Below are 16,261 nucleotides of genomic sequence, written 5' to 3'. Positions count from 1 at the left end.
AAACTCATCTGCCCACCCCTCCCCCCACACCCAGGTCCCTGAGGACTTCGGCCCCGTGCGCACCGTGGCAGAGGGCCGGGGAGACACGCTGTATGTGGGGACCACCCGCAACTCCATCCTGCAGGGCTCTGTCCACACCGGCTTCTCGCTGCTGGTCCAGGTGAGCATCTCTTCTGCACCTGCCCCGCTCCGTCCCTACCTGCCTCTCTTCTGTCCTCTGCACCATTCACTTCTCTCTTACCACTCCCATTTCTCCTCACCTCTCTGCCCCATTCCTTATCCTCTGGCCTAGTTAACACCTCTTACCTTCCTTTTACCTGCTTGTGACCTATAACCCCACCCCTGCCCTAGAATTCCTGCCCCAGAACACCCCATGGCCCAGCAGTGGGTTAACTGGTTGCACAGCAGGGGCTTCCCAGGACCTTGCTCCAGCTATGCTGCCCCCTGCTGGTCAGGGCGGTGTGCTGTTTCTGTAAGTGCCCTGGCAGGTTGTCCCACTGGCCCTGGGCCACACACCTTGCAGGTCTCGGGCTCCAGGGCTCTAGGAATGTCCTCTGGAGTCTGCTCAGATGCCCTCACCTCCCTCCTGGTAGGCCACAACCCTTCCCCACATCCAGTTTAAAGAGCCCACTTACCAAGTGGTGGTCTAGAAGGATGGCTTAGCATATGAATTCTGGGGAGTGACTGCCTGGGAGTGAAAGAACCCTGTCGCTCACTCGCTGTGTGATATGAGGCCAATGAGTAACTTCTCTGTGCCTTTATTGCAACGAGAGAGTAACACAACTGATCTCACAGGGTTTTATAAGGATTCCGTGAATCCATTCATATACAGCATTTTGAATGATGCCTGGCACAGAGTAAGTGCTCAAAGAATCTTGGCCAAAACTGCTCCTTGCTGGGACTTCCCTAGTGGTTCAGTGGTTAAGACTCTGACCTTCCATTGTAGAGGGCATGGATAGGTTCAATCTCTGGTCTGGGAACTAAGATCCCCCATGCTGCATGGCACGGCCAAAAAGAGGGAAAAAAAAATTGTTCCTTGTTCAGTGGTTTTCCCCTTCCTTCATTCCCAACATGCATTTTCCCTCTTACAAGGTGGCTGAGATCCATGCAACTGAGTTTAGATTCCCCCTTCTGGCTCTTAGGGACTTTCCCAGTGGCCCAGTAGTAAAGAATCTGCCTGCATCACAGGAGACATGGGTTCAATTCCTGGTTCAGGAAGATAGATCCTCTGGAGAAGGAAATGACAACCCACTCCAATATTCTTGCCTCGGAAATCCCATGGACAGAGGAGCTTGGCGGGCTAGAGTCCATGGGGTCAAAAAGAGCTGGACATGACTGAGTGACTGAGCACACACACATGTGTGTGAAGAAGATGAAGAAAAACAAGGGCTAGAGGGATTTCTTAGGTGTCCCAAGGCCAGAATGGACCTTGCTGCTGCTAAGTCACTTCAGTTGTGTCCAACTCTGTGCGACCCCATAGACGGCAGCCCACCAGGCTCCCCTTTCCCTGGGATTCTCCAGGCAAGAACACTGGAGTGAGTTGCCATTTCCTTCTCCAATGCATGAAAGTGAAAAGTGAAAGAGAAGTCGTTCAGTCGTGTCCGACTCTTAGCAACCCCATGGACTGCAGCCCATCAGGCTGGGGGGTCCATGGGATTTTCCAGGCAAGAGTACTGGAGTTGGGTAGACCCCTAATAATAGCATCACTGTTCTACAATATTAATTATACATATTTTTAATTTTTTTATTCTTTTGGCCACACTGGGCCACTTGTGGGATCTTAATTCCCCAACCAGGGATTGAACCTGTGCCCTTGAGCAGTGAAAGCAGAGTCCTAACCACTGGACCACCAGGGAATTCCCAAGTTATATATGATTAGTGTATTACTAGAATTGTATTATTTAGCATTAATCATTATGCTGCTATCAATAATTATAGTTCTGTTGATTATCATAGTTAATTATTTTAATAATATATTAATAGGATATGTTATTATTACTAATAATAGTCAGCCACTTTCATTTGATGAGCACTTTGTACCAGCCTCATACATCTTCCATGTATTTGCACTTTCCATCCACAATTTGAGTAAGCAGAATGCCATGAGACACATACAGTGATTGGACCCATTTTAAGAAGATGAAACCAGGCCTTCAAGGAGAAGTCACCTGCGCAGGTGACTGCCATAGTCAATAAATGAGATGTGGTCAGACTCACCAGGCTGAGTACCCTCCATGGTTTCTCACAGCCTTCTGGGCACCGTCTGACTCCTAAGATCCAGCTCCTATGCACCACGTCTCTTGCTTCTCATTGTGCAAACTGGAAAGCAGAGGTCTGAGGGGAGGGGGCACATTTGCCTGGAGCCCCCCCACTGGGGCAGGGATCTGCCCAATCATTGCCTCCTTCAGATAGCCTGGGCAAACTGTCGTCCCTGGGTCACCTGTGGGGAGAGTGTGTTGCTGAGGCTAGTCCAGCACTTCTTTCTGGCATCAGAGGTGGGGGATGCGGAGGAAAGATCTGGATCGGTGGTCTCCATGCTGTAATCTCTCCTTCCTGCCAGGGCCACATGGAAGAGCTGTGGGGCCTGGCCACGCACCCCAGCCGGGCACAGTTTGTGACATGTGGGCAGGATAAGCTGGTGCACCTGTGGAGTGTGGAGTCCCACCAGCCCCTGTGGAGTAGGACCATCGAGGTAAGGGGCTGGGGGACTTGATACACCCTTCTAACGGGACCACCTGTCTCAATGTGTCAGGGATCAAACAGGAACCACACCCAGTGTCTTTCAGCAGAAGGAGATTTAATGCAGGGAATTGGGTGCTTACAAACTCGCTTGGGAGGGCAAGGGGGAGTGAATTCTTGACTGGAAGGAAGCCTAGAACAACACCCCAGACCTGACGTGCCTGAGGAGCTGCTGCCTCTTCCATAGTCAGGAAGGTGGGGAGTCAGGAACCACTGGGTTCAAGAAAATGCTGTCCTCATAACTGCGATCCAGGAATCAGGATCCTGAGGTCACTCAAGTGTTGGCTCTAGAGCTATACTGTCTAGTACATGTGGCTATTCAAACTTAAATCAACTTTAAATGTAAGAGTGAAAGGTTCAGTTTCTCCTTTGCACTAACTACATTCCAAACATGTGACTGCATGTGTGCGTACAGGCTCAGTTGCTCAGTCGTGTCCAACTCCCCTCTCCATGGAATTCTTCAGCCAAGAATACTGGAGTGGGTTGCCATTTCCTTCTCCAGGGGATCTTCCCGACCTAGGGATCAAACCTGCATCTCCTGTGTCTCCTGCATTGCAGGCAGATTCTTTACCTGCTGAGCAAAAACATGTGGCTAGTTGCTACCAAATTGGCAAGTGCAGATACAGAACATCTCCATCATTGTAGAAAGTTCTGTTGCACTGTCTTGCTAGATCTAGAGTGACTCAATTCTGGCTATATTTGCACTGACCAAAAGCAGATCCTCTGTGCCCTTGCCTTTCAAGGCTAGTGACTGCTCACCTGCACAGCAAATGTTTTCACAAGCTAACTGATCAGCGGAAGTGGCAGAGTGGGGCCTCTACTTTGCATCTTCCAGAGCCCACGGTAGTGTAACTGATTGTTGGACACATATCACAGCTGACCCTAGCCGCATGGGCTTCTGGGCAATGTAGTTTTTAAGCTCCCCTGCCTGTGCAGTATGGGAGAGTAGAAAGTCAGTTGTCATAGTCTTCACACCACCTTTTGAGGTTTTGCTCTAGGCATCCAGGGTTACCTGTGATCCTGGAACACCTGATGGCCTTTCGACTTCTAGGAGTCTGGGATGGTGTGTCCTAGAAATTACTGGGGCCATATGTAATAATCCTCACCTTGGCTGCTAACTGAACACCTACTATATGCCAGGTTCCTTGTTCAGCACAGCAGTTCTCTATCCAGGGCATCAGAACCACCTGCGATGTCAGAAACACAGAATCGAATCGTGAGCTCCAAGCACAGGAAGTCTGATTTGAGAAGTCTGAGTTTGGTCCCAGATTCTGCAGATTGTAACAAGCTCCCTTAGGTTACTCTGATTCAGGCAGTCTCCCTACCATTCTTGAAACTGCCTTAGCACTTTACCCACATCATCTTTTTTTTTTTCCTAACTTAAAATGTTCAACTTTGTATTGGGGTATAGCCAATTAACAATGTTGTGGTAGATTCAGGTGAACAGTGAAGGGACTCAGCCATACGTATCCATGTACCCAATCTCCCCCAAACCTAGCTCCCATCCAGGCTGGCAGATAACATCATCTTTTTAACTGCTTCCGCCCCCCAACCTCCACAAGGCAGTAGGAATGATGGATCCTCACTTGGAAACAGGCCCAGAAAGGTAAAATCACTTGCCCATCAACAAGTGTAATTACGATCATAGCTGACCTTTATTGAGTGCTTCCTGTGGGCCATCTTGCTTACCATTCTCAGGGCTTTACACCTTGCCTATAACAGTCCTGGGAAATGTGTGTGTTTATGTTCTCCATCTGAGACAACCAAGGCCAAGGCAGAGAAACCTGTTTGATGTCACATTACTAGGAAGTGTCAGAGCCACTGTTTGAACCCAGGTCTGATTCCTCTGTTGCCTGTAAATCAACCAAATCCCCCCCATACCCACACCCCAATTAAATATTTTTTTGCTGGAGATTAGATAAAGATGCGGGGAAACAGGCACTCAGACACACCCGGTGATACGCTGATATAATTTTATGGCAAGCAGATTGACACGATATATCAAAAGTCTTAGAAATGTGGACAGTCTTGATCCCAGCAATCTCATGTCTAGAAAAGTCCCTAAGGAGATCATCTTGGGTAAATAAAAGTGTGGGAATTTCGAACAGGAGTGATAAAGGATCCAGAGTCCACAGTGATAGGAGGAGGAATGTTTTCTGTTTGAGCCAACATGTTAAAGGGCAGGAGAATGTTTTCTGAGTGTCTGTGGCAGGGGGTTACCAGAGGGCAGCAGAGGGAAGTGAGAGCCCTTAGGCAGGCTCCGAGGCCGGGAAGGTGAGCCAGATGGATGGGGACCCCAGCTTCCAGCCCCGTTTCTTCTCTCCCTCCTCAGGATCCTGCCCGCTCTGCCGGCTTCCACCCCAGTGGCTCTGTCCTGGCTGTCGGCACAGTGACTGGCAGGTAACACTGACGGGCATTTGGGGTGGGCTTCTGTGCTCCCCCCAGGAACTATCCCTTGATTCCCCCCTCCTTCCCTACTGCCCCAAAGCCTACAGAGAACGATAATTAGGTCCCAACTGGTTGCCAGGACTTGATCTCCCATCATTCCTCTTTGAGAGTCTGCTTTCTCCTACATCTTTCTGTGGTCCCTCCCTCAAGGCCCCACAGATTGCCACCCCTCTCTACCAGATCAGCTCACCCCTCCTCTCCCCACCACGCCTTCTCCTTAAAGATGGCTGCTGCTGGACACGGAGACCCATGACCTGGTGGCCATCCATACCGATGGGAATGAACAGATCTCAGTGGTCAGCTTCTCTCCGGGTAAGGAACGCGACTGGGGACGCTGGAGAGGCAGGGCCTGGGAACAGAAAAGCTGATTTACAGGCAGGAGGAAGGGTTGGAGCCTGTGTGGCGCTGGCCTAGGGGTGGGGCCAGGACTGTGGTAGGGATGGAGCTCGGGACTACTGAGCTGTCTGGGATAGTGGGGGGTGCTGAATCTGAGAGAGGAGGGGTAGAACCTGGGTGCTTCCTCATAGCCCCCTCCCCCTCCCCCAGACGGGGCGTACCTGGCCGTGGGCTCCCACGACAACTTGGTGTACGTGTACACGGTGGACCAAGGCGGCCGCAAGGTCAGCCGCCTGGGCAAGTGCTCGGTGAGTGGGCCGTGGCCCCCAGCCCGCGCCGCCACCCCGTCCGAAGGGTGCAGGATTAACCAGTTTTCTACCTCAAGGGAGCACAGCTTCAACACTCAACTGACTGCCCTGATTACGTCTAGGAGTCTTAGCCGGGCACACACACATTTACCCTCTCCTGTGTTTTAAGCCCGCCCTTTGTGTAGCCCCGCCCCTCACATTCTAAGCCCGCCCCTTCGTGTAGCCCCGCCCCCTCACATTCTAAACACACCTTCTGTGTTATAGCCCAGCCCCTTGCATTCAAAGCCTGCCTCCTTTGTGTCTAGCTCGGCCCACTTGTTCTAAACTCCCCTGTGTTCGAAGCCCTCTTTGTCTAGCCCTGCCCATCACGGTCTGCCCCTGCCCGTGGTAGTCTGGCCCCACACTCCAAAGGCTTGTGTATCCTTCCTCTAGACCCCTTGTGTTTTCACCCTACCTCTGTATTTAGCCTTCTCCCCATCCTGGGCGGATCCTGCCCGCTCCAGCTCTAACCCCACCCCTTCCCTCCCCCGCAGGGCCATTCCAGTTTTATCACCCACCTGGATTGGGCCCAGGACAGCAGCTGCTTTGTCACCAACTCTGGGGACTACGAGATTCTGTACTGTGAGTTCGCTGAAACCCAAAGGCACGCCTCCTTCAGCCTCTCTACTGCGCATGTGCGATTTGCATAGCCTTCTCTGGGTTCTGGCAGAAAAGCCAGGGCACTCAAGTCCCTCATCTCTGGCTGGTGTATTCAGGGGCTGATCTGTTGGGCTGGTCTCCTGACTTCTGGTTTCCTCCTTGGTGGACCCAGCTTTTAACCAATTCCTCCCCTCCCTGGTTGGATGGGTTGGGTACAGGTTTCTATGCAGATACCCTTGCTCTGGCATTGGGGTGTCATCACCATCCAGGATCTAGGCGTCTCAGCCAGTCTGAAGACTTAGAATAAGCCCTGGGACCTTAACCTTCTGTCTCGGACCTCAGTGTCGACTGTCTGTGAAATGGGTGTGTTGTCACTAGTTCTTTATGCTCTGAACATCTCTCCTCCATTTTCTGCCCCAGGGGATTCATCTACCTGTAAGCAGATCACTACTGCTGAAACTGTGAGGAACGTGGAATGGGCCACAGCGACTTGTGTCTTAGGGTTTGGGGTGTTTGGTAAGTTGTGGAATGGACAGAGTCTTGCTGAGGACAGGAGTTCTGAGAAATAGCCCTGACTGGTGGTTTTTGCGGCCTCTTATTACCAGGCTGGGAAACTCATTCCTTTACCCATGTGAGCAGCCATGTTTGTGTCAGAGGAAAGAGGAGGGTGAGATGACTGCTCAGGTCCCTTGGAGCTGTAACGAAATGAGAACAAATGAGGGGTGGCGCCTGGCCCAGAGAGATTTGCACGGCCTGTGTCCCAGTCATGAGTTCATTCAGGCATTAATGTACTCAACACATACTCCCTGAGTACCTGTCTGCACAGCTGGGCAGTGCCGAGAAACAGTGGTGACCACGACAGCCCTGGCCTTGCCATCGTGGGTCTCAATCCAGTGGACGAGACAAACCTGTCCCCAGACAACCCAGAATAGATCAGGTGGAGGCAAAGAACTCCAGAGAGGACATCTGGCCCCAGTCTAGGAGGGAGTCAGGGAGGACTTCCTGGAGGAAGGGACATCCAAACTGGGCCCTGCAGGATGAGGAGTTACATTCCAGTGTGGTGAAGAAGGAAAGCAGTCTCTAGGCAAAGGGAATAATACTACTACTACTAAGTTGCTTCAGTCGTGTCCGACTCTGTGTGACCCCACAGACGGCAGCGCACCAGGCTCCGCCATCCCTGGGATTCTCCAGGCAAGAATACTGGAGTGGGTTGCCATTTCCTTCTCCAGTGCATGAAAGTGAAAAGTGAAAGTGAGGTCGCTCAGTCGTGTCCGACTCTTTGCAACCCCATGGACTGCAGCCTACCAGGCTCCTCTGTCCATGGGATTTTCCAGGCAAGAGTACTGGAGTGGGTTGCCATTGCCTTCTCCAATAGCCATGTGTAAAAACCCAGAGGTGACAAAGCTTGCTATTTGGAGAAATGCAAGAAGGCAGGATGGCTAAATCATTGCAGAGTTCAAGAGAAGCACTGGTGAGGGGAGCAGTGTGAGGGGCTTGGCAGAGCACAGGGGTCATGGTGAGAAGCCTGGACCATGGAAGGGTTTTTGTTTTGTTTTGCCACGTTGTGTGGCTTATGGAATCTTTGTTCCCCAACCAGGGCTTGAACTCAGGCCCTTTGCAGTGACAGCATGGAGTCCTAACCACTGGATCACCAGGGAATTCCCCATGAGAAGGTTTTGAATGATGGAAGATAGGGTCAGATACATATTTCCAAAAGATTATTCCAACTCTCATCCCTGGCTAGAGACAGGCTAGATGAGAGGAAGGCAGGGAGGCTGCAGCTGGGGCCTGCTCGCCTTGGGGTTTCCTGGCCCCAACTGACATCTTACCATCACCACCCACCCCCAATCTTGTCCACAGGGATCTGGTCTGAGGGAGCGGATGGTACTGACATCAATGCTGTGGCCCGCTCCCATGATGGGAAGTTGCTGGCTTCAGCTGATGACTTTGGCAAAGTCCACCTGTTCAGCTACCCCTGCTGTCAGCCTCGAGTGAGTCCCTGTGGGGGCTGGCAGGGTGGAGGTACCAAGCAACCCTTTCTGGATCTCAGTTTCCCATCTATACAAAGAGGGCAGTGACTTGATCCCAAGGGCCTTTCTTAACTCGAAACTTGGTAAATTTCTGAGTCTGTTGTGCTAAAGCTCTGAGCATCTGCATTATGAAATCTTTGGTTCTTTTATCCTGTTAACTCAAGAAATATTCATTGAGTACCTACTATACGCCTGGGCACAGGGAATACAGCAGTGAACAAGACAGGTGACCTCCTTTTCTTTCCTTCTTTCCCTATCACAGGCCCTCAGCCACAAATACGGTGGACACAGCAGCCATGTGACAAACGTGGCCTTCTTGTGGGATGACAGCATGGCCCTGACCACAGGGGGCAAGGACACCAGCGTGCTGCAGTGGCGGGTGGTCTGAACTGAGGAGGGTGGGGTTCCCAGGAACATGGGGACCAGGTAGAGTCAGGTGGTGAGGCTGCAATTCTATTTTCGGGAGATGTCTATTGCCGAGTAGAGTAATATATACCCAGAGTATGTCTATAGTAAAGGGGGTTATGGGGTTGGGTGGGTGGACTGACAGACAGAAGTCTCTATTTATCAGGGTGGGAAGAGGGGTCACTTTGATCTGGGGGAACCATTAGAGTGTTTGGTTCAGAGTGTTTTTTAAGTTTATTATTTTATATCATCCAGAAATAAAAACATGTGCACTGAGGTGGAGTGTCAGGGTCTGTGTATGGGAGTATCCATAGATTGAGTGTGTCTATAAGTATATGTGTATGTGTGCTTGTATTACAGTGTTTGTGATGAGAGACCATTATTAGGTCTTAATTGGTCTTTAAGTTTGACAGAAACCAAGCTAGCTCTAACTTAGGCCAAAGGAGTACTCAGGTGGCCAACATACCCAAACAAGGAAAAGCAGTTGTCCTCTCTGGCTTTCAGGGCCCATGAGGGGTTTGAGGGCAATCAAGGTATTCCATACCTTCTCTGATCTTCTGCAAGTCAGCATTTTTCTCTGGAAACAGCAGTCTCCACGCAACAGAAGGATGGCACCCAACAGCTTGAACCCCAAGCCCCAAAAAAAAAAAATCCCCAGAGAAGGGCTATGATTGGCCCATCTGCAAATCAATCAACTTGGACTGTTGGTTGCTCTACTGTGATTGGTTAGTTCCACTTAGGTGCTGACCAGTCCTGGAGCAATGATTGTGGCCAGAAGATGGAATCATTAAAAACATGGAAGCCTCACTTGAACCATAGGGTTGAAATAAGGCAAGGAAAGTTTTTAGAGAAGTGGACTGATGACACTATAGAGATCTGGTGGATGAGGTATGAGCGTTCTGCATTACAAGAGACAGAAACCTAATTTCATCCAGCTGAAACGATAAGAAGCAATTGCCAGGTCATGGATCTGAGTAGTCCAGGAGGGGTCTAGCTGGACTGTGGTGATTGGGTTTCTCCCATTGGGGATTTCTCAATTTTTTATCTGTAATCTTGAGCAAATTTTGAACTTTAACCTTTTATTGATGTGTTGATACGTTACATTCAGAAAAGTACACTCAACATAAATGTACAAAAACAAACGGATCCCATCCATGCAACCATCTCCCAGGTGATGACATAGAACATCCCCAGCCCCCAGAAAACCCCCTTGAGTCCCTTCCTGGTCATTGCTCCCCTCTCCCCTCAATAATCGCTACCCTACTTCTCACACCATAGAACAGTTTTACCCATTTTTGAACTTTAAATCAGAGGTCAGCAAACTTCCCAGAAAGAGCCAGTTAGTAAATATTTTAGACTTTAGAAGCCACTCAGTCTCTGTCCCAAGTAACTCTGACCTTGTCCGTGTGAAAGTGACCACAGACAACACGTGAATGAATGAGCTTGGCAGTGTTCAAATAAAGCTATTTATGGATACCGAAACTTGAGTTTCGAAACATTTTTGCTGTGTCATGAGATACTATTGTTTTAGTCTCATTGTATTTAGAAGTGTGAAACCATCTTAGCTCATGGGCCATACAAAGATGGGCAGTAGATATGATTTGGTCCACAGTGGTACTGATAGTTTGCCCACTTTTGCTTTAAATCATAGAGTATGAACTCTTTTTGGATCTGGCTTCTCCCCTGGAGCCGGGTTCTTAACCTTTCAAGGCCTCAGTCTCCTGGTGTATAAAATAGAAGTTAATATTAGCACCTGCCCCGTAGGGGTGCTGTGAAAATGACTTAAATACCCGCAGAAAGCTTAGGACAGGGCCTGACACATAAAAAGCCTTCTAGAAATGTTAGCTGATTATTTTTACACTTGAGAACACAGACACCGTGGCTGCAGGCATTCAGCCAGGCCACATGATAGCAAAGCCAGAGGAAGTCTTTCTCTCATAGTGTTCCTGTCTCCAGAGGAATCAGATGGGCTCAGCTTGGATCCTGTGCCCAGTCTCCATGGCCTAGGGCAGCAGTCCCTAACCTTTTTGGCACTAGGGGACTGACTTTGTGGAAGACAGTTTTTCCATGGACCAGGGTAGGGGGATGGTTTGGGGGTGATTCAAATGCATTACATTTACTGTGTGTTTTATTTTACATCAGCTCCACCTCAGACCATCAGGCATTAGATCCCAGAGGTTGGGGACCCCTGGCCTAAGGGCTAGGGTCATGTGATTGGCCAGGCCTGGGTCACTTGCTCATCTCTTTGCTTCAGTTCAGTTCCATTCAGTCGCTCAGTCGTGTCCAACTCTTTGCGACCCCATGAATCGCAGCACGCCAGGCCTCCTTGTCCATCACCAACTCCCGGAGTTCGCTCAGACTCACGTCCATCAAGTCAGCGATGCCATCCAGCCATCTCATCCTCTGTCATCCCCTTCTCCTCCTGCCCCCAATCCCTCCCAGCATCAGAGTTTTTTCCAATGAGTCAACTCTTCGCATGAGGTGGCCAAAGTATTGGAGTTTCAGCTTTAGCATCATTCCTTCCAAAGAAATCCCAGGGCTGATCTCCTTCAGAATGGACTGGTTGGATCTCCTTGCAGTCCAAGGGACTCTCAAGAGTCTTCTCCAACACCACAGTTCAAAAGCATCAATTCTTCAGCGCTCAGCCTTCTTCACAGTCCAACTCTCAAATCCATACATGACCACAGGAAAAACCATAGCCTTGACTAGACGGACCTTTGTTGGCAAAGTAATGTCTCTGCTTTTGAATATGCTATCTAGGTTGGTCATAACTTTCCTTCCAAGGAGTAAGCGTCTTTTAATTTCATGGCTGCAGTCACCATCTGTAGTGATTTTGGAGCCCCAAAAAATAAAGTCTGACACTGTTTCCACTGTTTACCAATCTGTTTCCCATCTCTTTGCTTAGGAAGGGGTTAATGTATGATGCCTGGGGCTGACAGCCCCACCAGCCTCATGGAATTGGGGGGAGTTCTCTCAGAGGAAGGGAGGTGGGGAAGCACGTGAGCAGGAGATGGAGGTTACCGGCCACCTCAGCCTATTTACGTCAAGGTGAGTGACACATCAGAGGGCAGGGTCAGCAACGTTTCTGGGAGTTTGAAGACCCCTATTCCCAGTATCCATTGTTTCAGAACAAAGCTTTTCAAAGTTTAATGTTTTAGCAGGACTTCCCTGGTGGTCTAGTAGCTAGGACTTTATGTTTCCAATGGTGGGGGCCTGGATTCGATACCTGGTCAGGGAATTAGACACTACATGCTCCAACTAATATCCAGTGTGGCCAAATATTTAAAAATAAAATACTTTCTTAAAAAGAGTTCAAAGGAGAGTTAAAAAAAACTTAATTGCTTAAAACACAACCGTTTTTCTATGACTCATAGTTTGGTGTTAGCCATCCACACATGATGAAAGTTTGGGTAGTATCCATCTTCTGCTATCGTGAACAATGCTGTGATAAATATTTACATTAATGCATGCGTGCTAAGTCGCTTCAGTTACGTTTGACTTTTTGCGACCCTGTGGACTGTAGCCCACACGGCTCCTTTGTCCATGGGATTCTCCAGGCAAGAATACTGGAGTTGTTATGCCCTCCTCCAGGGGATCTTCTTGACCCAGGGATTGAATCCATGTCTCTTACATCTCCTGTGTTGGCAGGCGTGCTCTTTACTGCTACCACCACCTGAGAAGCCCAAACATTCACATACAAGATGTTATTTGGACATATGTTTTCATGTCTCTTGGGTAGATACCTAGGCGTAGAATTACTGGGCCATATGGCAATTCTATGTTTAACTTTTTGAGAAACCTCTGTGTGTATGCGGTTTTACCTAAACAATTCTGAAATAACTATAGACTCAGATGATGTTGCCAACATAGTACAGAGAGGTCCTCTATACCCTTCATCCAGTCTCCCCCAGTGGTAACATCTTGTGCAACTATTCTACACTGTCAAACCTGGAAACTGGCCCTGGTGAATCTACAGACCTTATTCAGATTTAACCTGTTTTATACGTCTTCTTGTGTGTATGTGTGTGTGTGCAGTTTTATCACATGTATGGATTTTTTTTCAGGAAGAAAAGGTTATAAATTCCCTTTTGTTTCTACAGTATTTCCAAATTATACCTGCTGTTTATATATAAGTATATTTTCTCTCTGGTCTTTGGCTAGTTAACAAGCCCTAATAAGTACAATGAGTTCTGTCATCTGGGCTGAACATACTTGAGGTACGGGACGATATACTAAAGAAGTCCTTAGATTAGTGATAGGATATCCTGCTTGATAACATCTAGTTTCAGTTTTGAAGTAGTATATCAGTCAAAGAAAATCCCAGAGAAACAGAGCCAGCGGGGTTTATATATATAAGGAATTGGTTCACTCAATTGTGGAAACTGACAAGTCCCAAGATCTGCTGGGTCAATCAGCAAACTGGAGAACTAGGAGAGGCAGAGATGCAGTTTCCAGTCTGAGTTATTCACATAAAGTGCTTAGAATGGTACTTTGACTGTAGTAAGTGGTCATTAAATGTTAGCTACCCTTGTTTTCCCCTCGTTTCTGATCTTCCTTTTTAAGCCAACATCTTCTCCTGTCCCCATCTCTTATCTCCAGCCACTTGAATCGCCAGTACTTGCCCTTGCCTGTGACATTTCATGCCTCTGAGCTTCAGCACATGCTGTTCCTTCCCTGCTGGTACACCCTTTTGAACTTGTCCACCCAGACAACTCCCATTCGATAGGCAGAGTCCAGCAATCATATCCCGACTCCAGACCCCTAGGTTTTCGATCAAACTCTCCTTTCCTGGGATCAAAGTCTCCTTTCCTGTCCTCCAGCTTTTTGACCCTTCCCTACTGTCCAAGTTCTAGGGAGTAAGTGGTCCAGCTCCATCAAAGCATCCCTTTCCCTGGGTCTTGGTGTTCTGGCGCCCCCTTGTGCCCAGCTTCAGACCTGCGTGGAAAAATATGCCTAGAAAGTTCTGGGAGAATAGTGCAGGTGCGGGAAAGATTGAAGGCTGGAGGAGAAGGGGACGACAGTGGATGAGATGGTTGGATGGCATCACCGACTTGATGGACATGAGTTTGGGTAAGCTCCGGGAGTTGGTGACGGATAGGGAGGCCTGGAGTGCTTCAGTCCATGGTTTCGCAAATAGTCGGACACGACTGAGCGACTGAACTGAACTGAACTGCGTGCAGGTGATTCTCCACAGTGCACCCAAGGGGTCACACTCAGCCTTTCTCCTCCAGCTCTGGGTACTGTGAGAGTGCCCTGTGTGGACTCCATGCATGAGAGTCTATTGGTTGGGTTCTTCCCGTCACAAGCACTGACAGGAAATCTGAAGGTCAGTAGTGGGGGAAGAGGTTGGAGTATTTATTTTCCAGGCCTCTCTCTGCATCCCTGCAGTTTTGCCAGTGGCTGTGTTCTCTATCGAGAGCTATAGCTCCTCTTGTGGCTCAGACGGTAAAGAACCTGCCTGCAGTGTGGGAGACCTGGATTCAGTCCCTGAATCAGGAAGATCCCCTGGAGAAGAGAATGGCAATCCCATGGACAGAGGAGTCTGCCAGGTTACAGCTCACAGGGTCGCAAAGAGTTGGTGCTACTGAAGCTATTCAGCACACAAGCTTTCTGAATGGCTACCTGTTTCCTGCCAGGATCCTAACTGAATCACATCATAAACTTAGGGTGTGTCCATGAGAGAAGGGGACCCTCACCCACCAGGGCACCTCAAAGTTTCTCTGCAGAAGGACCTTGGGATGGCCAAGGAGCTGACAGGAGGACTTGTCTGAAAGCTGGTAAACTTTACCTGTATGTCTCTCTGCCTGTCCCCTTGAGGGAGGGTGGAATGAAAAAGCTTTTATTCCTGTGTGCATTGCAGGTCACTTGGGTACTTGGTTAACTCTTACTTTCTATGTGCCTCCAGAGCCCCGAGAGGAAAGGGGTACTATGGTTCAGAGAGGTGAAGTCACTTGTCCAAGGCCACACAGTGAGTGATTATAATAGCTACCTTAAACGAAGCAGAACAGAACTGTTTCATTTCATTTCTATGAAGTTCTAGAACAGGCAACACTCATTTCCAGTAAAAAAAAAAAAAAAGGCATGGAGTGTCTCTGGGGGTAAAGTAGAGAGTGAGTGCCCTGGAAAGGAGCAAAAAACCAAACAAAACAGTGGTCGCTGGTGATGGAAATGTTTATGTTTTAATTTGGGTGCTTAGTCACATGGGTGTATCTGTTTGTCACAACTTATTGGGCTTCTCCCTTAAGATCCCGGCATTTTTATTCTCAAAATAAATAAACGGGGATTTCCCTGGTGGTCCAGTTATTAAAAATCAGCCTTCCAATGCAGGGCAAGCAGGTTCCATGCCTGGTCAGGGAACTAGGATCCCACATGTCATGAGGCAACTAAGTCAGCGCACCTCAACTAGAGAAGCCCTCATGCCACAATGAAGACCCAGAGCAGCCAAAATAATAATTATCACTGTGTGTGTGTGAGAGAGAGAGAGAGAGAGAAAGAGAGAGAGAGCGAGAGCTCGTGCATGCGCACTCAGTCATGTCTGATTCTGCGACCCCATGGGCTGTAGCCTGCCAGCCTCCCCTGTCCAAGACATTTTCCAGGCAAGAATACTGGAGTGGGTTTCCATTTCCTTCTCCAGGGGATCTTCCCCACCCAGGGATGGAACCCTTGTCTCTTGCATCTCTGGCATTGGCAGATGGGTTCTTTACCAGCTGAGCCACTGAGGAAGCCCCAATAATTATTATAATTATAATAAAAGAATAATAAACAAAAGAGAATTTGCAAGCCCGATAGCTGTCACTTTTTCTTTCCCCCCACACTGTGCCAGATCTTAGTTGCTGAGTATGGGATCTAGTTCCCTGACCAGAGATCGAACCCAGGTTCCCTGCATTGGGAGCTCAGAGTCTTAGCCATTGGACCACCAAGGAAGTCCTAGCTGTCACTTTTTCTAAAAAAAATTTATTTTATTTTTTATTAGTTGTCACTTTTGAGTGTTACATCCCAGGTCTGTCCAAAGTGCTTTGCCTAAGAATGGATCAGTTTATGAAGGACATGATGATAACGTAAAAATCAGCAAATATTTTTGCAGCGCTTAACATTCATGTATTTACTCCTTGAAAACAACGTGTATTGCACATGTATCGTGTAGTAAAGTAACCCAACAGAAAAATGACACTCCTTCTAGTGGGAAGGCAGATATTTAGAAAAACAACCCAAAAAAGTGGAATACACAGACTGTTAGGACACTTTCTATGGGGAAAAGCAAATAAAGCAGGGAGAAAGAAGGTCGTGGAGGGGGGCCGGGGGGGTTATGTTTTACAGACTTTATAGTATGACGTCCTCTTGATAAAAGGACTGTGA

At 48.6% G+C, this 16,261-nt stretch overlaps 1 protein-coding gene across 3 annotated transcripts in view; it reads left to right on the top strand.

Annotated features, from left to right (window-relative positions):
- The window catches only part of EML2 (EMAP like 2), a 38,753-nt gene that overhangs the window by 12,898 nt on the left and 9,594 nt on the right, over positions 1–16,261 (top strand). For 2 of the 3 annotated variants that reach the window (XM_055552577.1, XM_055552579.1), the window contains 9 exons: positions 35–160; positions 2,561–2,692; positions 5,072–5,139; positions 5,411–5,499; positions 5,734–5,831; positions 6,365–6,452; positions 6,891–6,986; positions 8,331–8,461; positions 8,763–9,176. In XM_055552577.1, coding sequence (XP_055408552.1) covers positions 35–160; positions 2,561–2,692; positions 5,072–5,139; positions 5,411–5,499; positions 5,734–5,831; positions 6,365–6,452; positions 6,891–6,986; positions 8,331–8,461; positions 8,763–8,888 — 954 coding nt within the window. In that variant the 3' untranslated portion in view covers positions 8,889–9,176. Of the gene's footprint in view, positions 1–34; positions 161–2,560; positions 2,693–5,071; positions 5,140–5,410; positions 5,500–5,733; positions 5,832–6,364; positions 6,453–6,890; positions 6,987–8,330; positions 8,462–8,762; positions 9,177–16,261 lie in introns of those variants that run through there. The other variant, XM_055552578.1, reaches the window with a different exon arrangement.

This window comes from Bubalus kerabau, chromosome 17, assembly GCF_029407905.1.
Source record: "Bubalus kerabau isolate K-KA32 ecotype Philippines breed swamp buffalo chromosome 17, PCC_UOA_SB_1v2, whole genome shotgun sequence".
Lineage (NCBI taxonomy): Eukaryota > Metazoa > Chordata > Mammalia > Artiodactyla > Bovidae > Bubalus > Bubalus kerabau.
Note: the sequence above shows the minus strand (reverse complement) of the source record. Positions and strands in the feature narration are given on the sequence as shown.